General features: G+C 41.4%; 1 protein-coding gene across 1 annotated transcript in view; it reads right to left on the bottom strand.

Moving 5' to 3' along the window:
• The window catches only part of uba6 (ubiquitin like modifier activating enzyme 6), a 123,280-nt gene extending 102,845 nt beyond the window's left edge, over positions 1 to 20,435 (bottom strand). Inside the window, exons 1-3 of the mRNA XM_039758221.1 lie at positions 20,331 to 20,435; positions 6,193 to 6,273; positions 1,746 to 1,840 (exon numbers count right to left, since the gene is read on the bottom strand). Of these exons, the coding sequence (XP_039614155.1) occupies positions 1,746 to 1,840; positions 6,193 to 6,233 (136 nt within the window). The 5' untranslated portion in view covers positions 6,234 to 6,273; positions 20,331 to 20,435. The remainder of the gene's footprint in view (positions 1 to 1,745; positions 1,841 to 6,192; positions 6,274 to 20,330) is intronic.
• Between the last annotated feature and the right edge of the window lie 1,133 nt (positions 20,436 to 21,568).

Genomic DNA, 21,568 nt, shown 5'->3' with positions numbered 1-21,568 from the left:
TGATCATCAGAGGTGACTGTGCAGAGGATGCAGACCTATAAATACCTGGGCGTGCAGCTGGATGATAAATTGGACTGGACCGCCAATACTGATGCTCTGTGCAAGACAGGACAGAGCCGACTATACTTCCTTAGAAGGCTGGCATCCTTCAACATCTGCAATAAGATGCTGCAGATCTTCAATCAGACGGTTGTGGCGAGCGCCTTCTTCTACACGGTGGTTTGCTGGGGAGGCAGCATAAAGAAGAGGGATGCCTCACGCCTGGACAAACTGGTGAGGAAGGCAGGCTCTATTGTAGGCACGGAGCTGGACAGTTTGACATCTGTGGCAGAGCGATGAGCACTGCACAGGCTCCTGTCAATCATGGAGAATCCACGGCATCCACTGAACTGTATCAACTCCAGACAGAGGAGCAGCTTCAGCGACAGACTGCTGTCACCGTCCTGCTCCACTGACAGACTGAGGTGATCGTTCCTCCCCCACACTATGTGACTCTTCAATTCCACCCAGGGGGGTAAACGTTAACATTATACAAGATTATAGACTGTTATACCTGCCTCGCACTCTCCACCCTGCATTTTTTAACTTGCACTGCATTGTTATCACTCTTTAATTTAATATTGTTTTTATCAGTATGCTGCTGCTGAAGTATGTGAATTTCCCCTTGGGGATTAATAAAGTATTTATCTATCTATTGTCAGGGATGCCAGGGGCAACGACCTGGCCGGGACGCCGTGAGGGACCGGATGTGGGTCTGCGTCACCCTGGATCACGTGGGGGCTGCCATCCTGGTTGCTTTGGGGGCCACGGGTTGAGAGCATGGAAGCCCCACCCTGTAGGGGCCCGTGGTCACCGCCCAGGAGGCGCCCCAATGCCTTCGGGACCTGTTACCTTAGCACTTCCGCCACACCAGGAAGTGCTGGGGGGAAGAATTAGGAGGACACCCGGTGAGCTGCCGGGACTTCTGCCACGCTGGGGCGTAGCCAACGGGGGAGTGTCGGAAACCACCTGGAGCTCATCCGAGAGCGTATAAAAGGGGCCGTCTCCCTTCATTCAGAGCTGGAGTCGGGTGGAAGAAGGACGAAGCAGGAGCAGAGATTGTGGAGGCGGCCCGAAGAAAAGGCATTGAGTGGCCAGGACTGTGTGTTTGGGGTTTGTGCACTTTATTTTGTGTCTGAGTGACACCTCATAATTGTATATAGTGTATAATAAATACGTGTAGTGGTGAAAAACAACATGTCCGCCTGTCTGTGTCCGGGTCGGCTCCACACTATCTATCTATCTATCTAATTAATTAATATATACCAAGATTGTGAAGAAATAACTTGAGACTTTAACAATTCCACACTTGTCCTCTAATATCATCAAAATCAAATAGCTGGCCATAGACTTCAGGAAATGGAAAGCAAACTACCATTTACATTGGAGGGGGATCTTGTTGAAAAGATGAGCAGCTTTAAATTTCTTTGAGTGGCTATCACTGATGAGCTGAAGTGAGCACCACAGATTTCTTCTCTTCTTAAGAAGGCTCAGCAACACCTCTAGTTCATTAGACATCTGAGAAATGCCTGCATTTCTCCATCTCATCTTGCTAACTTCTACAGCTGCAGAGTAGACTCCATTCTCAGTGGCTGTGCCACATGTTGGTATGATACCTGCTCAAGATTATAAAACCCTGCAGAAGATGGTGAAGGCATTACAGAATATTAACTTTTCCAGTTTCAAACCACCATCAAGAAACTTACCAATCTCAATTCCCAATCCTCCCATTCCACTCAGAAACACATGTGACTGGGCCATCTGTTGCATAGCACTGTCCCCAAGAACATAACGTTGGCGACTGCAGAAGGGAAAAAGATGCAAAAGAAAAATATTTCATAAATGTGATTGCACATCATATAATTTTAGCACTCTTTCTACTGTTTTTTTAATCAAGTACAACCTCAGGTGACTCTGTTTTACATACAGAACTGTGTAGATAGCATCACTATTAGCAAGCACATTCAATACTTCCCAAACAGTAAACCTTGGATGACCAGAGACGTCAAGCTTCGGCTAAAAGAGTGCAATTCAGCCTTTAGGTCTGGCAATGGTGAATTATATTGTGCGGCAGGTCCAAATTGAAGTGAGCCATCAAGAATGCAAAAGCAGATTACAGGCAGAATTTTGAATGTCATTTCAATGATGGAGACCCCCAACGTGTATGGCAAGGCATCCATCAATTTACGAACTATAAAAACTGCAAAGACCCAACCATCAGCAGCAGGGACTCAAGGGCATAGGAACTCAACCACTTTTTTGCCCATTTTGAGGTGAATGAGGTGACTGAGGCAGACACCAGGATGGCACGGTCATCAGCTGCTAACAGTATGGCATTTTTAGCACAAAAGACGTCAGAAGAGCGCTCCGCAATGTCAACCCAAGGAAAGCTGCTGGCTCAGATGGAATTCCCGGGAGGGCACTCAGAAATTGTGCAAATCTGCTGGCAGAGGGGTTTAGCAAAATGTTTAATCTCTCTTTGTTACAATGCACTGTCCGCAAATGAATCAAGTCTGCCATCATTGTCCCTGTTCTAATCAGCAGTCATAATGACTACAGACCTGAGGCTCTCACCCCCACTATAATGAAATGTTTCGAGAACCTAGTTCTGAGCAAATCTTCACTTTCACCCACCTTGAATCAGCACCGATTCATCTGCAGAGCCAACAGGTGAACAGAAGATACCATTAATACAGCTCTCCACACTGCACTGACTCACTTACAATACCGGTAGTAGTATACGTGAAGATATTATTTGTGGACTTCAGTTCCACTTTTAACACAATCATCCCTAGCAAGATGGTGACCAAAATGGTCAACCTGAGTGTCAATCAGCACACATGTAGATAGACCAAGGACTTCTTAACAAACAGACCGCAGACTGTTAAGACTAGAAACCCACCACTCCCTGACCCTGACACTCAGTACTGGAGCTCCACAGGGCTGCTTACTGGGCTCTCTTTTTTATTCTTTATATACCCACTATTGCACACTAATACATAGCACAAATATAATCATCAAGCTTGCAGATGTCACCACTGCGGTAGGACTGATATGTAGCGGTGACAAGTTTGTCTGTAGGGATGAGGTTAGCAAACTGTCTTCATTAACAACTTGGCACTCAACACCGCCAAAGCAAATGAGCTGATTATCGGCTTTAAGAGGCAGAGGAAAAGGAACCTGCTTTTATACATCAGAGGAGACATAGTGGATAGAGTACCTAGCTTTAAATTCCCTGGCACACAAATCTCCGAAGACCTCACATGGTCCATTAACATAGGTGAGGAAGGCACAGAAGCGGCTCTACTGAGGAAGGCTTCCTGTCCAAGCAGCTGTTGGTGTCCTTGCTGCCCTATGGAAAGCACACTTAACATATGGTATCGCGTTACGGTATGCTGGCTGCTACGTGGCTGACAAGAAGGCTCTTCAGAGAGTCATCATAAACACTAAAAGGTGACTGTACAAACAAAGACTTCTCCACTAAATATTAAATCAGTGTGTTTACTACTTTTTCCCTGGGTCATTCCACTTCACTACACATACCTTGATTTATGGCCTTTAATGTTGTGAATTCTTTATACAGTGGTGTGAAAAACTATTTGCCCCCTTCCTGATTTCTTATTCTTTTGCATGTTTGTCACACAAAATGTTTCTGATCATCAAACACATTTAACCATTAGTCAAATATAACACAAGTAAACACAAAATTCAGTTTTTAAATGATGGTTTTTATTATTTAGGGAGAAAAAAAAATCCAAACCTACATGGCCCCGTGTGAAAAAGTAATTGCCCCCTGAACCTAATAACTGGTTGGGCCACCCTTAGCAGCAATAACTGCAATCAAGCGTTATGCGATAACTTGCAATGACTCTTTTACAGCGCTCCGGAGGAATTTTGGCCCACTCATCTTTGCAGAATTGTTGTAATTCAGCTTTATTTGAGGGTTTTCTAGCATGAACCGCCTTTTTAAGGTCATGCCATAGCATCTCAATTGGATTCAGGTCAGGACTTTGACTAGGCCACTCCAAAGTCTTCATTTTGTTTTTCTTCAGCCATTCAGAGGTGGATTTGCTGGTGTGTTTTGGGTCATTGTCCTGTTGCAGCACCCAAGATCGCTTCAGCTTAAGTTGACGAACAGATGGCCGGACATTCTCCTTCAGGATTTTTTGGTAGACAGTAGAATTCATGGTTCCATCTATCACAGCAAGCCTTCCAGGTCCTGAAGCAGCAAAACAACCCTAGACCATCACACTACCACCACCATATTTTACTGTTGGTATGATGTTCTTTTTCTGAAATGCTGTGTTCCTTTTACGCCAGATGTAACGGACATTTGCCTTCCAAAAGTTCAACTTTTGTCTCATCAGTCCACAAGGTATTTTCCCAAAAGTCTTGGCAATCATTGAGATGTTTCTTAGCAAAATTGAGACGAGCCCTAATGTTCTTTTTGCTTAACAGTGGTTTGCGTCTTGGAAATCTGCCATGCAGGCCGTTTTTGCCCAGTCTCTTTCTTATGGTGGAGTCGTGAACACTGACCTTAATTGAGGCAAGTGAGGCCTGCAGTTCTTTAGACGCTGTCCTGGGGTCTTTTGTGACCTCTCGGATGAGTCGTCTCTGCGCTCTAGGGGTAATTTTAGTCGGCCGGCCACTCCTGGGAAGGTTCACCACTGTTCCATGTTTTTGCCATTTGTGGATAATGGCTCTCACTGTGGTTCGCTGGAGTCCCAAAGCTTTAGAAATGGCTTTATAACCTTCACCAGACTGATAGATCTCAATTACTGCTGTTCTCATTTGTTCCTGAATTGCTTTGGATCTTGGCATGATGTCTAGCTTTTGAGGTGCTTTTGGTCTACTTCTCTGTGTCAGGCAGCTCCTATTGAAGTGATTTCTTGATTGAAACAGGCAGGTGTGGCAGTAATCAGGCCTGGAGGTGGCTACGGAAATTGAACTCAGGTGTGATACACCACAGTTAGGTGATTTTTTAACAAGGGGGCAATTACGTTTTCACACAGGGCCATGTAGGTTTGGATTTTTTTTTTCTCCCTAAATAATAAAAACCATCATTTAAAAACTGCATTTTGTGTTTACTTGTGTTATATTTGACTAATGGTTAAATGTTTTTGATGATCAGAAATATTTTGCAAAAGAATAAGAAATCAGGAAGGGGGCAAATAGTTTTTCACACCACTGTATTTGTGGATTTCTTGAGTTAATACCAATGTCTGGTGAGAATTTCATGTGACTAACCACACTGAAAATATATTTACTAAAAAAAATGTTGACACGTTCAATACTTATTCCCCCCACAGTATCAATGTACCATATGTGCTCACATATAAGTTGGGAAAAATCGATCATAAAATCAGACCCCAACTTCTACGCCCGTTCAAAAATGTGACACAATGTTTTTTATAGATCATCTTGCCTCCTCCAATCTCGCATCAGTTTCTCAGACGCATTGAATTTTGTTGCAGCAACTCAGTTACCAAATTCTTTTACTACTTCAATGGCTTTTAATTTAAAACCAGCTTCTAATCGAACGCTCCATCACAGATAAGAGATGCTCTTACAATAAAGGTGTATGAGGGTGTGAGATACAAAAAACACAAATCAGTGCAAACATTGCTTCAGAACAGTTCGGGTATTACTGTGTAATGCACAATGCATAGAGATAAAAAGGCTGTGTGCTCCGTGTTTACTCTCTCAGGTGGGCGTTAGCATATCATAAACTCTTGGACCGATAGCGTAAGTTTTCCGCATTTGACTTATATGACCAACATTATAAAATACCAGAAATTATACGGTAAAATCAAGTCCCGACTTATCCGCGAGTATATATGGTAATGAGAAGTCAAGCAAAAAGACCCCTTTTATTGGCTAACTAAAAAGATTACAATATGCAAGCTTTCGAGGCAACTCAAAAGTTTACATATTGAAATCTTTTTAGTTGGCCAATAAAAAGGGTCTTTTTGCTTGACTTCTCATTACATCCATGATGGCTAACATGGTACAACACCCTACTACTATCAAAAACATGAACATTTGTGGGGTGTCCAAACTTTTAAGAAGTAAATGGCTTTTAATTACAGTAAAATGACAAGCCATCAAAACAATATTTAAAAATTTTTAGAAATATGATCTCATTTTTCTTACCTATACAAAGTGTCATCAATTTCCATGGAATCTGCCGCCATAGTCTGGTTTGTTGGCTTTGAATTCAATGGTTTTAAAAATCTGTAAAATGTAAATATACAAAATAAGTGTACATTTTTATTCACCAAACCCTACAATATTTAAAGAATGATACTTCATATGCAATCCTACCAAATGCAACAGGTTTATTAAAATACTTGTACAATACATTGTGTACAACTTAAAAGTCATTTGCAGAGTGAAAAGAGCTTTGAAATTACCACAACTTGACAATTTATGCAAAGGAAACAAAAAAGCCAAAGCTCTCTGCACCTTAGACTGTTTTGTAACTGGTTGCACAAAGACATTAAAACCGTAATCCAGAGCTCATGGCCATTAGGGAGGATTGGAGTGCAAAAACATCAGTAAACTGAAACCCTCTTCATCATCATGGTCTAGTACTGGGATCTCAAACTCTGGTCCTGGAGGGCCGCAGTGGCTGCAGTTTTTCATTCTAACCCTGTTCTTAATCAGTGTCCAGTTTTTGCAGCTAATTCACTTCTTTAGAATTCATTTTATTTGACTTGCTCTTGAAGACTCAGGCCCCTTAATTGTTTCTTTCTCCTTAATTAGCAGCTAAACCAGAGTGAGACACAAAATGAGCCAAAACACCTGGTGTCCATCACACAATATCTGAAAATAAAGAAAGGTGACGGTCTCAGGAATATTAATCTGCTCAGGTCCACAAAACATTTTGCCAGTGCTCTTAGAAAAGAATAAATCAACAATTTCAGAAATGTCTGCTATTGCACAATGAGAGCAGTTAACAAGCCATGGAATTAAAAAATGGGTTTAATTAATGACAAGACTTGACGCCAAATGAAGCAATGGGTTGGAGTTTGAGGCCCTGATTTACCGTATATACTCACGTATAAGTCGGGTCTTGAAACCTGAAAAATCGATCATAAAATCAGTCCCCAACTTAAACGCCCGTTTAGAAATGCGACACTTAATTGTTTGTCGCATCAGTCCAATCTCACATTAGTTTCTCAGACGTATCAAATTTTGTTGCAGCAGCGCAATTACTAATTTCTTTCGCTTCTTCAATGACATTTAATTTAAAACCAGCTTCAGATTTTCTTCTGATCGAACGCTCCATCGTAGATAAAGGATGCTCTTACGTTAAAGGTGTATGAGGGTGTGATATACAAAAAACACAAATCAGGGCAACTGTTGCTTTGGAATAGTTTGGGTATTACCATGTGGTCATGTAGTCACAACAGAGAGGTTAGGAGCACACGCTGATACAGCACATTTCCGCACCTACATAGAAAACAAAGGCCATGTGCTCCATGGTTCCTCTCTCTCAGGTGGGCGTTAGCATATCATAATCTCTTGGACCAACAGCGTGAGTTTTCTGCATTCGACTTATACAACCGACATTACAAAATACCAGAAATTACACGATAAAATCAAGTCCTGACTTATCCGCGGGACATTTCCGCACCCACATAGAAAACAAAGGCCATGCGCTCCATGGTTCCTCTCTCTCAGGTGGGGCGTTAGCATATCATAATCTCTTGGACCAACAGCGTGAGTTTTCTGCATTCGACTTATACAACCGACATTACAAAATACCAGAAATTACACGGTAAAATCAAGTCCTGACTTATCCGCGGGAGAACTTATCCGTGAGTATATACGGTAGTTGGGCTTCTGTTGGCTCCCTCACTTCACATTTCATTTCTGTTTGGGTGCCGTTTAAGGAAAGAAATGAGCCAATTCAGTGGAACGATGATAAAATTCAGGGGACGAAATCTTAAAAGACAAGTCAATCAAAATGAATTCAAAAGAAGTGAGTTAGCAACAAAAACAGGTCACTAATTAAGAAAAGGGTTAGAATGAAAACCTGCAATCACTGTGGCCCTCCAGGACCGGAGTTTGAGAACCCTGATCTAGTAATACATCCACACTGACATTCAACTTTATCCCAAGCAAAATAAATATCAGGCAGCAGCTGAACGGTCGTTTCTCTAATACATTTTTGAATGACCTTCCCATTGTGTCATTTTTAGAGCAGTAGAGTTTTTCACTTTCACCAGAATCATTTCTCAGAGAGATGGTATGCAGCTTAAGGGTATTTTACTGCTCTCCTGCAGTGTACCACATGATGGCAGCGAAGTCTTCAGTTCATTAAGCCTACCACGTGTGGTATGGCACAGAACTTACAACGGAGCTCATTTTGCAAATAACCTTGGCATCTGGATAAAGTCACCGCTGCAAGCCCTTTTTTGTTTTTTTTAAAAAGGAAAGCAATACTGTATATTGATCATTTAATTTATACCAAGGATGAGCAACGTCAGTCCTGAAGGTGGCAGCGGCTGCAGGTTTTGATTCCAACCCAGTTGCTTAATTAGAAAACAATCCTTGCCAATAGCAGGCCTTATTTAATACCATGACTTGTTAGTGTTTTAAGTCTGCAATGTCAGGCCACTCTTAAATCATAGATTTTTTTTCTCCTTTCAAATAATAATCACCCAAATGATTGGGAGCCTAAAATGGAGGAGTAATTTTCACTTCTTCACTTTCTCCTCAGTTTTCTGCCGAGTATTTAATTAAACCAAATAGTGAATGACGAAAACACACAGGTGTGAGTGGAAACATGCGAGACGGAGAATTGCTGGTTCCTTTGTCATTTGCATCTTATTGCTAATAAGTTATAATTAAAAACAATGGATGCAGATGTTTAAAGACTAAAATAAGCAATGAAGGGTGCAAAATCTTAACAAGCGAGACAAGCAGAAAAATGTCACTCGGGCACCAAGTGCTTCATTAGCAATAAATGACTTCTCATGAAGCAACTTGGTTGGAACAAAAACCTGCAGCCATTGCAGCCCTCCAGGACTGATGTTACTCGCCCCTGATTAAAAGTCAATTAAAATGAAGTTAATCAGCAGCCAAAACTAATCACTAATTAAGAAAATGGTTAGAATGAAAACCTGTAGTGGCTGTGGCCCTCCAGGATCAGAGCTGGGCACCCCGATTGCGGCCCTCCAGGACTGATGCTGCTCACCCCTGATTTAAAGGGTCTGAATTTTAAATAACTAATCAATTAAAATGAAGTTAATCAGAAGCCAAAGAGTAATCTCTCTATTATAAAAGAAAATCCTGAGATGAGACGAGACTATTTCCAAGAGATTTTTTCAAGTCCCACAAGACGAGACTTTGGCCATGAGATTTTTTTCAAGCTCTGCCCTCCTCTCAACCATATTCATATACGCACACTGCCCTCTCACCTCTCATTCATGTGAATGCTTTTGCAGACACAGTTCCTGCTCTCTCAGCTCTTATAAATTTTTATGTTTTCCTCACTTTAAGTTCCCAATAAAAGAAGAAGTATTATGTCCAAATCTTATTGAAGAATTTCATTCCGAAGGGATAACAACAGAAGAAATGAGCACACGGGCAATCCTAGCACTGAGAAACGATGAAGTCAAAGAAATGAATGTGTAAAATGTCATACAAGGTTATACAGTGATCCCAGATTCAGCTATTGCGCCCAGTACCCAGCTGATTTCTTACAAGGCCTGTTATTGGCTGAAATAGGAGACTCAACCAATCTGAGTGAGATTTTCATTCTCTCTGATTGGCTGCTGCTAACATGGTGTAATCTCGCTAGAACAGCGAGCGTGGGTCACCGATGCATGTATCGCGTACCTTGCTTGTGGTCCAATTGTTGTGAGTGAACTTTTCGTTCTGTTTTAAGCCCTACGATGGCTCCCAAGTGTCCTGCATCTTCTCAGAAGGGAAGGAAAGCATTACATAGACATCGCTCGCCATTACAGCTTGAATGAATCGACGGTACGCTACATTATTATTATTATTATTATGTTACTCATATCCTTAGCCCAACATCCACATGTCATATGTGTTTACAAAGTGTGTTTTAATACGTTTACATGTGTTTAAAGTATGTGGGAGGGGTATTTTAAGGATTCAACTATTAAAAAATGTTTATTTACATGGTCTTTATATATCATGGATTTTCACCTATCGCTGATGGGCATGGAACAAAACTTCCGCGATAGGCAGGGGATCACTGTACGGCAAATTGGTTAAATGCGTATCGATCGACTATGCTGAAACAGGTAGTGGTGATGGTGCGGACAATGAAAACATCAGCTTACAATATCACGAAGAATATCTACAAGCGTTAGCACCGTCCAGTCTTCCACCGGCCGAATTACAGTTGAAAGAAGGATGTATCCAAGAAAGGTAATGTAGTACATCTTCCGCGGATAGCATAAGACAACAAAAGGAGATATTGATATGCCATTCGTATTAAAACATTAAACATTTCCCATTTTGTAAAGGCAATTAACAAATCACAGAGACAAACTTTCGAAAAAAGTCGGTTTATTTATTAGAGAGAAAGAAACGAAATTCACTAACTGGCAGTTATACGTTGCGTTGTCAAAATGTAAGCCCAAACACAGAATCAAAATTCAATGAGATATTGACGAAAATTTTATTCAAAAAATTGTTTTTAATTAAGTTTGAAAGTAAAAATGTAAGTTTAAAAAGTATTTGCATGCTAATTTCAAAGCCAAACAGAACAAAATTGTATAACACAATGAATGACTCTAAACCAACATGAAACATAATTTACTTTCAAAGTATTGCGTTTTACTATTTATATGGTTAATTACTCGCTGTAATGTAAAATAGTTCTATTATACATATGTAACAATTCCCATGAAAATAACAATTCTCCTAAATGGAACAACCGCATTCACATACGTGAGTTGAAGAACTGCGAAGCGGCACCTGCCCGGGGGTTGGCGAATGAAGCGAGCAGAGGGCAAAACCCCCTAGGACATTAATTAAGAAAATGGTTAGAATGAAAACCTGCAGCCACTGTGGCCCTCCAGGATCAGAGCTGGGCACCCTGATTTACATCAACCGCTAACAACAGTGGCTGTAAGCTAATTTTATTTTTGCATGACTGTTGTTTCACATACATGCAGAAATGAAACTTCTAGCAACGTTCTACTTTTTCCAAAAGAATAAAACTTTTTCTGAACTATGTTGTGATTTTCTAACCCTCTTAATCCACACCTGGGAAGCGAGGGTGCTGTTGCATATTCCAACTAGCATAGGGGCAACGGTGCAGACACGTCTTCTCCTAGCCTCATAATGCCATCTCGTAAGAAACGTTTTTCCGCAGGCCAGGTGTTGCACACTCTTGACAGTGATGTGAGCGGTGATGACAAAGTGAATCTGTATTCAGGCAGTGACATTGAAATGGACAGTGAAATCGAAAGTTATGTTCGTGTCAATCGCACATGTGCAGTGTGCTGTTCAAAAGCTCACCATTCTGGAAAGGAAATTCGCAAAAATCCACATTTCTGACTTTGTATTTGTAGTGTTCTGCATGTTTTACAGTAGAAAGAGAAGATTTAATAAATACTGGCCGTCCTCCGTGGCTCTGCCCACATAGTAGTGAAACAGGACAGCGAGAAGGGCCATGCCCAGCTCCCCACTCCTGACGTCACGCTTCCCCCTCCCCTCGGCCTGCAGCCTCTGCCTCGGTTTAGCGTAAATATATCGCTCCTGCAAGCGATATATGCGATGAGAGTGCGATGAGAAGTCGCAAACTCAAACAGAATGTTCAAGCAAATGATAGAAAAAAAATAATCTAAATCCATTAAGTATTTCTCTCGTGAAAAGTGGAAAGACATACAGACAGACAGATGTTGGATTTTATATCCTTATATATAATTTGATACTATTCGTATGTATGGTGTTCGCGTCAATACTCCGTATGTATGGTGTTTGTGTCAGTACCCCGTATGTATGGTGTTCGCGTCAATACCTCGACTCAATACAAGTTAGAACCATGCAATGGGACTCTGCCTCTGTAGTTAGAACATAACGTGGCAAACGCGGACGCAGTATTGTATGATTGGTTAAGAATGTTCGAATGCTTCAGTGACGCCGCTGGACAGCCGAGTATAGTAAGTCAGTGTTGGTTCGAGCAGATAACAGTAAGTTTGGTTGGTTTTTGGAAAGTTGGTTTGGTGGGGCGTACTTTCCAGGACTAACATCGTCGACTGACTTAAACCCTTCGACAGCTCCGGAACCGTAAGTAATTTAGAACGTATCGCCATTTGCTTGGTACATCAAAATCTATCTTTGGGCAGTTCGGTTTTGGCATCCGTCCTTCTGACATCTATTGGCAAACTGAGTAATGACGGCTGGGTAATAACAACGGTCACTGTTTAAATTTTAGCCGATCTCAGATCTAAAATTGACTACGCCAACATAATCATTACTCCGACTCTGATTAGAGTCGTAAAATACGGTTTGTGTTGAAAATTTGTTTGCCGGAAAAAAATTAAATGAGGTGCGTCGAAGAGCTGAGTTCACGTCTCGCAGCCCCGTTTAAACAGGAAGCTCTTCATCGGCCAAAAAGGTCTATTTTAAGCACAAACCAGTGCCATGATAACAAAATCATCTCAAGGACTTCAAAAAACAAATAATTCTTTGCAGAGACAGTATGGATTTCACAAACAGAATTTGTAGCCTGATTTGATCCGGCTGCCATTCGCTAGTATATATATATGGGAATGCGGGACAGCCATGATGAGTGCGCGTATGCGTTCTAAGCATGAAGTATAAATGTTCCCTAACTCGTTGACTTACCTTCCTCAACTGGAAGAATCCCAGCCCACCATTTTGAAGTCAGTGGGTAACTGACGCTCTATACTATTTAAAATTGGAAAAAACCTAATTCTCACTTAGAGGATCTTTGTAAAAAATTTTTAAAACCTGGCAGGATGTAATCAGTAACATTTTAGAATATGCTTCAATTTCGGGGAATTGGATGCATTCCTTCCTTGCTGCTTTTAAAGATTTGCTCTGGCTGTTGGCTCGCCTCTCTTTCTCTTGGGTGGTGGTTGAATTTTGGTTTGTTAAGTTTGGCTTGACTGTATGGAATGTTGTTTACTTCAAATTCAAATCAATCAAAACAAAACAAAAAAAAAATGGAGCTAAAATACAAATGGCAATTAAAGCCTTTTGAAATTGAACAGAAATTCTGTGTATTAAAAAAAAAAAGATGAATAAAAACATTCAGATCAGCTTAATGTTCTTGTTATCACTGTCATCTCAGTCAAAAAGGGGAAATTTTTTAATAATTAATTGCATGCCATTACAAAGATATAAAGGATTCTAAAACCTGAAGTGCTCCAATTTTTCATTTATGTATAAGGTGCATAATGCATGAGACGTTCAAAGTACTGAAAAATCCTATTAAAGTACCAATTGATTTCTAATCCCTTATTTAGAAATTAGCTCCTGGATTCCTCCTAGATCATTTTAAAGTGCTACTAATTGATTACATTTGCTCACTTACAGAAGATTCTGATACCGCCATAAAAAAAAAACATTTTTTTTAGAAGAATTTTGAATTTATTCTTGTATTATGTCGAGTGCTTCAGGCACAGTCATTTCAACGAATTGGGCTCAGATGGGAGGAATGCAGCAGCCTATCAAGTTTGTGAGAGAGGACATGCAGGTGATGAGTGTGACAGAGCAAGATGAGGAAGACAGGAAAAGATGGAAAAAGATGATCTGCTGTGACGACCCTAACGGGAGCAGCCGAAAGAAGAACAAGAAGGTTGTTTGTATAACAACATTATATCAGTCCAGACTTTTAACACGTTGAACACAGTCAATTTGCTTATTCCATGCTACTACACCCCTATGCTTAAATGTTATATGTTAAATGGTGCGACTCAAACCACCTACACCTGAACACCAGCAAAACCAAGGAGCTGGTGGTGGATTTTAGGAGGCCCAGGCCCCTCATGGACCCCGTGATCATCAGTGGTGACTGTGTGTGGAGGGTACAGAAATACCTATAAATACCTGGGAGTGCAGCTGGATGATAAATTGGACTGGACTGCCAATACTGATGCTCTGTGCAAGAGAGGACAGAGCTGACTATACTTCCTTAGAAGGCTGGCGTCCTTCAACATCTGAAATAAGATGCTGCAGATGTTCTATCAGATGGTTGTGGCGAGCGCCCTCTTCTACGTGGTGGTGTGCTGGGGAGGCAGCATAATGAAGAGGGACGTCTCACGCCTGGACAAACTGGTGAGGAAGGCAGGCTCTATTGTGGGCACGGAGCTGGACAGTTTGACATCGGTGGCAGAGCGACGGGCTCTGAGCAGACTCCTGTCAATCATGGAGAATCCACTGCATCCACTGAACAGGATCATCTCCAGACAGAGGGGCAGCTTCAGAAACAGACTGCTGTCACCGTCCTGCTCCACTGACAGACTAAGGAGATCGTTCCTGCCCCACACGATGCGACTCGTCAATTCCACCCGTTTGGGTTTGGTGGGGTAAACGTTAACATTACACAAGATTATAGACTGTTATACCTGCCTTGCACTCTCCACCTTGCATTTTTTAATTTGCACTGCTTTTTATTTTATCACTCTTTAATGTAATATTGTTTTTTATCAGTATGCTGCTGCTGAAGTATGGGAATTTCCCCTTGAATATATTAATAAAGTGTCTATCAGACTGCTGTTTACTCAATTACGTTGACCTCTTGTGTAAGTCATTTTGGATAAAAGTGTCTACGTCGCAAATAAAAGTAAATAAAAATTAATGTTAACAAAGGGTCATCGCAGAACAAAAATGGATAAAACTGTATCCCAACATCCACAAAGGTTGAGAACTACCGTGTCGCATCATGTAAGGCAACAGTTCTAACAACTTTTCAGTTACTTGGTTTATTGAGTTCATTTTTATGGCATTGATACTATTAATGCTTTGCATCCTCCCCCATCATAACCTGTCGCCCATAGGGGAGGAGCAAAAGCTTTAGATTCGTCCAAAATTTTAATCGTTAGTTTTTAACGGATCTCAACGTTTTAGGGTCCCCCCGATACCAAAAACATCAATATCTCGATGATGGGGATGGGTGTGTCTGTCTGTGTGTGTGTGTGTGTGTGTGTGTGTGTGTGTGTGTGTGTGTGTTACCATTTCTTGTGGACGGCCCACAGCTAAAATGGCTGGACGGAAAAATACCTAACTTATGAGATGACGATGTGCCGATTAGTTTTTGAGCGAAATCGTGCAAGAGAAAGAGGAATCCTCAAATACCGTAATGCTGTAATACCGTAATGGGCTGATTTGTTTTGAGCCTGGTAAAACTTGAGTTGTTTGTATGGAATGTTATTTGATTTTAAATAAATCAATAAAATAAAAAAATGTAAAAATACCGTAATTCTGCAATTAATTACGAAGTCTTCTTGTCAATTGATAATTATATTTGAATACTAACCCTCACCTATTCTGTTTCTTTTCTCGGTACCCAAATGTGGCAATTGGTGCCACGGCCCACGGCCAAGTTGTTTGCCTGCCTATGGTAAAGTCATCCCTGATGGAGGATCACAGGAATCATGAGAAAGAGGGGTCCTTTCATCGGAGCAACGCGTTTCAACCGTGGCATGGCCAAATGGGGAGGCAGCTAGATGGATGAGGTCTCCAGGACTCTAAAAATATCCAAACCTAATTATGTCATATCATCTACTGTTAAACCGTACTTCTAAAATTTTTATTATGCTGTATTAAGGAATTGTTCTGTTGTGTATATTGTATTGTATTGACCCCCTACTTTTGACACCCACTGCACGCCCAACCTACCTGGAAAGGGGTCTCTCTTTGAACTGCCTTTCCCGAGGTTTCTTCCATTTTTCCCTACAAGGTTTTTATTGGGAGTTTTTCCTTGTCTTCTCAGAGAGTCAAGGCTGGGGGGCTGTCAAAAGGCAGGGCCTGTTAAAGACCATTGCGGCACTTCCTGTGTGATTTTGGGCTATACAAAAATAAACTGTATTGTATTGTATTGTAAACTGTAATTGCTATCATAATGACCTATTTTATGATCAGAAAGGAAAATAATTACTGAAAAGTTATTGAATAGTTTGGGTAACTCAGTTCCGAAGGCACAAAGCCTACTGACGCTACTCACGTCCGAAATTTTATCATTAGTTCAGTGGCATTTAACCTATTTTCTACTTTCAAGGTACAAAAACTAGAAATCAAAATATTAATGCTACATAAATACAGTTCTTATTATGCTACATCCATCCATCCATCCATCATCCAACCCGCTTAGAATCGCCAATGCACCTAACCTGCATGTATTTGGACTGTGGGAGGAAACCCACGTAGATATTTAAAAAAAAAAATGTTTTACTATCAAAATGAGCATTTTCAAGTAACGAAGATGCCAGTTTCTACATCCATTAAGAATTGTCTTTTTTAAAATGGCCACTTAAGGTTCCATCATAGCTAGTAAGACAACTTCCAAATACATTTCCGAAGTTATAAATTTTAAAAATCATTCGTTTTGGCAGCAAAATTAGAATTTTGAAGCATGGAGATGGTAGTTTCTATGTCGACAAAGAACTGATTTTGTAACACGACCAACTGGTGGTTCCACAGTAGCGGGAGGGACACCTTCAAAATTCAACAAATCGGTAAAACGGTCACGATGCTTCTGAATTTAATAAAAACAATAAAATAAAAAAATACTATAATTCTGCAATTAATTACGAAGTCTTCTTGTCGACTGCTATCGTAATGACCTATTTTATGATCAGAAAGGAAAATAATTACTGAAATGTTATTGAATAGTTCTGAGGGCGCAAAGCCTACTGACGCTACTCGCGTCCAAAATTTTACCATTATTTCAGTGGCACTTAACCTATTTTCTGTTTTTAAGGTACAAAAACTTGAAATATCAACACTACATAAATACATTTCTTATTATGCTACATATTTAAAAAAAAATGTTTTGCAATCAAAATGAGCATTTTTAAGTAATGGAGATGGCAGTTTCTACGTCCATAAAGAATTGTCTTTTTAAAATGGCCACTTAAAGTTCCACCATAGCTAGTAATCCATCCATCCATCCATTTTCCAACCCGTTGAATCCAAACACAGGGTCACGGGGGTCTGCTGGAGCCAATCCCAGCCAACACAGGGCACAAGGCAGGAACCAATCCCGGGCAGGGCGCCAACCCACCGCAGGACACACACACCCAAACCCACGCACCAAGCGCACGCTAGGGAAACTTAGAATCGCCAATCCACCTAACCTGCATGTCTTTGGACTGGGGGGAAAACGGGGAAAACGTGCAAACTCCACGCAGGGAGGAGCCGGGAAACGAACCCAGGTCTCCTAACTGCAAGGCAGCAGCGCAACCCCTGTGCCACCGTGCCACCCCATAGCTGGTAAGACAACTTCCAAATACATTTCTTATGCTATAAATTTAAAAAATCATTTGTTTGGGCAGCAAAATTAGGACTTCGAAGCATCGAGAGGGTAGAACGGACTTTGTAACACGGCCACTTGAAGTTCCACAGTAGCGGGCGGGACACCTTCAAAATTCAACAAATCGGTAAAACTGTCACCATGCATCCATGCGGTATCAGTTTTCAAAGTGCATGAAGATGAATTCAAAGTATCAATGTCACAAAAAAGCATGGGGAAAAAGTAACTTTACCCCATGGAAACTGTTCACTTTTTCAACATAATTGAACAGGCAAACCGTAGAACTTAATGCAACCAGATGCCTACAGATAAAGGTGATATATGCATGAACAAATGACTCAGAAAATTGACATGGGGTGTTCATTCTCATAATCTAAAATTAATAAAAATGCAGATTTAGTAAAAATAGTAAAGAAACCCCTACATTTATCACCACTTTAAAAATTAAAATTTGAAGCAGGGGTGTCAGATTAGGTGTTCATGATTAAGAAGCTCCTCATGGTGCCTTCAGATGGACTTGTCTTATTTAAACCACAGATTAGCTCGGATCTGGCGCTCCTGTTTGCTATTGACGTGTGTGTGTGTGTGTATGTGATGTGTGGTGTGTCATCATGCCAAGATCAGAAGAGTTTTCCAGACACATCATAAAGAGCGTTTTGGATGCCTAGGAGTCTGGCAAGATCGCCAACCATTTCAAACCAATCATTCCACTGTAAAGAAAATCATCTGCAAGCGGTGAAGATTTCAAACAAATTGTCCAGGGTTGGACAGCCCAGCAAATTCAGCCCAACGGATGAAAATACTAAAGAACTCTCTAAGAACCCCAAAACGTTACTGCGGGATTTGTAAGTAACTCTTGCAAAGGTTAGGGTCAAAGTGCATGCATCTACTATCAGCTTGTCATGTCATGCGTACCAGGAAAACATTGACGCTGGGCAAAAAAGAACATTTAAGCAAAAAGACTACAGTTTTCCATTGCACATCTAGGCAAAGAGCAGGCCTTCTAGAACAATGTGCTCTGCACAGGTGAATCAATATCAAGAGATGGTTGGCCAAAGTAACGGCAGACATGTCAGTAGATGAACCTCGTAACAACAGTGAAGCACGTGTGGTGGACTTGTTCTGCTTTGAGGCTGCTTTGCTGCCTCAGGGCCTGGATGGCTTGTAGTCATTGAGTCAAATTTGAATTCTGTGTCCTATCAAAGTATGATTAAGAGGAATATGAGGCCATCATTCCGAACGCTCAAGGTGAACCAGAAATGGACATTTCAACACCATACCAATCTGACGGACACCAGCAGATCAGACAAGGAACGGCTCAACAATATGAAATGGAGGGTTGTGGGCAGGTTGAGTCAAAGCACCCATTTGAATCCCATTGAAAGGTTGTGGGGGGATTTGAAATGGGCAGGACATGCAAGAAAAGCCTGAACATCTTACAACCGGACTGGTCAAAAATTTATGGAGTTAAATGTCACAGACTGGTGGGTCGTTATACAAAATGCCTATGAGATGTCCTTTCTATATTAATGGGGGCAAAACCAGCTTTGGAGGCCAAGGTGGGCTTATTTTTTTCCCAAGCAGTCCATTACATCTATTGGTTATTTGTGTTGAATAAATGAATGAATGAAAGGGGCGGCACGGTGGCACAGTGGGTAGCACTGCTGCCTCACAGTTAAGAGACCCGGGTTCGCTTCCTGGGTCCTCCCTGCGTGGAGTTTGCATGTTCTCCCCGTGTCTGAGTGGGTTTTTCTCCGGGTGCTCTGGTTTCCTCCCACAGTCCAAAGACATGCAGGTTAGGTAGATTAGTGATTCTAAATTGTCCCTAATGTGTGTTTGGTGTGTGTGTGCGTGTCCTGCAGTGGGCTGGCGCCCTGCCCGGGCTTTGTTTCCTGCCTTGTGCCCTGTGTTGGCTGGGATTGGCTCCAGCAGACCCCTGTGACCTTGTAGTTAGGATAGAGAGGGTGTGATAACGGATGGATGGATAAATGAATGAAAAGGCTCAATTTCCCTGTGTTTTTGTTTAAGTATATCACCGTTAACTGTAGGCGCTGTCTGCATGAAGATCTACTGTTTGCCTGTTCAAATATGTTGAAAAAGTCAACAATTTCCATGGGAACTTTTCACATGATTGTACATTTATTATCATGTTAAAGATTTTTAAAAATCTTAGCATTACCATTTTTAAGCATCGAGATGGTAGTTTACATGTCTGCAAAGAAGTCACTTTTTTAACAAAGCCACTTCAGGTTTCGATGTACCTGGCGCGTCAACTTTAAAATGAAGTAAATCACCCGAACTGTCACCACGCGTCGGTATTTGCACCTCAAACACGAAGAACTTTCTCGGTTATTCTATTCCGGCTGTTACTTTTCTCCCGTGCAACAGTTTGGCATGTCGCTTGTTAATCGATCCCCATTCAAAACCCAATACAACAAATCACACATAATACGATTGAGGACTGGATTAGCAGGTAAGCGAAAAAAAAAGGAGTTTAGAGACAGTACCGTATTAAACAGATTGATATGAATAAAGCATGTCCGAAAACCAGAAGAGCATTTGGCACAGTTTAAAAATTATAGAAACTTTGTTTATCGCTTCTGAAAGCAAACTAAGAGCGCTGCGCACTTCTGACTAATCGGAAGACTTGCTTACTCACTGAAGGGCCACAGCGCGATTAACAAGTGCTGCGCACCCCATTCCCTAAGTGTCACCAAACCAAAAGAAGACGTCAAATAAACAAAGAGTTTGAAATAAAACTTGGCAACATTGCTCAAAAAATACAGCAGAACCGCAGAATTACCTGTCAGCGCCTGAGATGACAGTCGGGAATGAATGACTATGAGCTGACGAGTTCACTTCCGGGTTACGCTACGGGCCACGTGACGCAGTGTGTGCTCACGTGGGTGCATAGAGGGGCGGGCTTTGAAATTCGGGAGAAACGAGAAACTGTGAGGGGACCAGCTGCGCAATGCGAACAGTTCGCGCTACTGATGGGCGGATGAAGGTCTGTGAGGCTTTTGAAGGTTCTTCATAGTCGTGCCTGAAGAAGATCCGAAGCCTCGAAAACAGTGACATCTGGTGGGTTACAGAAATCATTACAGCCATGAGCTTGACGCAGCCCAAGTTCTCCTCGCTCTTGGATATCGCATAGTTACTATCGGACAGGTGCGCTGAAAGCTTGCTGATATTATGATAATCATGTTAGCATTACTCCTAAATATGTAAACATCCTACCAGTGCCCACCTGCGCCAAGTGTCAATGGCTTCTCCCATTTCACATGGCTCGTTCAACTCACTGTCCTAGAAGGGCCACTTTCTGCTGCCGCACGAGTTGGAATTCTTGTGAAACGTTGGCAAACTTGTAGTTTTAATCGGCTCCCCTGCAGCTGGCACTAAACATTTGTATAATGGAATGCCAACTAATACATGCCCAGCCTGATGCAGCCTGACAGCGCCGTTATTATAGCGATGTAAACAACAAACAATTATCGGCGCTCAAAGCCGGCGAGCACTTGGCGAGACGAACCATACATTATAGGCCACCACTAAGTCATATTAATGTGATATCTTTATTAAGTAATTTTTTAATTTTTTTTATTAATTTAATTACAATCCATACATACATCAAGTAATTTTTAAAATATTTTTCAGTTAGTACTTGAGGAATAATTGGATTAGGGGGCAAAGAGAATCGTTACAGGGTTTAGAGAATGTGCTTGTGGAACTGGGGACATATAAGAAAGTTTGGAGAATGTGCCTGCTTTAGGCTAGAGTATTAATAATGCGTGATAGATAGATAGAGTTAGGTTGCTGCAGATCGCTGGCTTGGGTGGGATGTGCCAGACCTTCGCTCTCGCCCGTCGAGGCTCCATCTTCAGGTTTTCCTGAAGAAACCTTGTTACGATGTTTACTTCCAATGTAGTCTTTTTCAGTTGTCTTCTAGGTGTTCCACCAGAAGCCATGAGTGGCCAGAGCAGGGCTGATTTTAGGACCTCACTAGCTTGTATCAGTCAGTCAAACTGGAATTGATACAGCAGC

Source organism: Polypterus senegalus, chromosome 7 (assembly GCF_016835505.1).
Source record: "Polypterus senegalus isolate Bchr_013 chromosome 7, ASM1683550v1, whole genome shotgun sequence".
Lineage (NCBI taxonomy): Eukaryota > Metazoa > Chordata > Cladistia > Polypteriformes > Polypteridae > Polypterus > Polypterus senegalus.
This window is presented reverse-complemented; position numbering and strand designations above follow the sequence as displayed.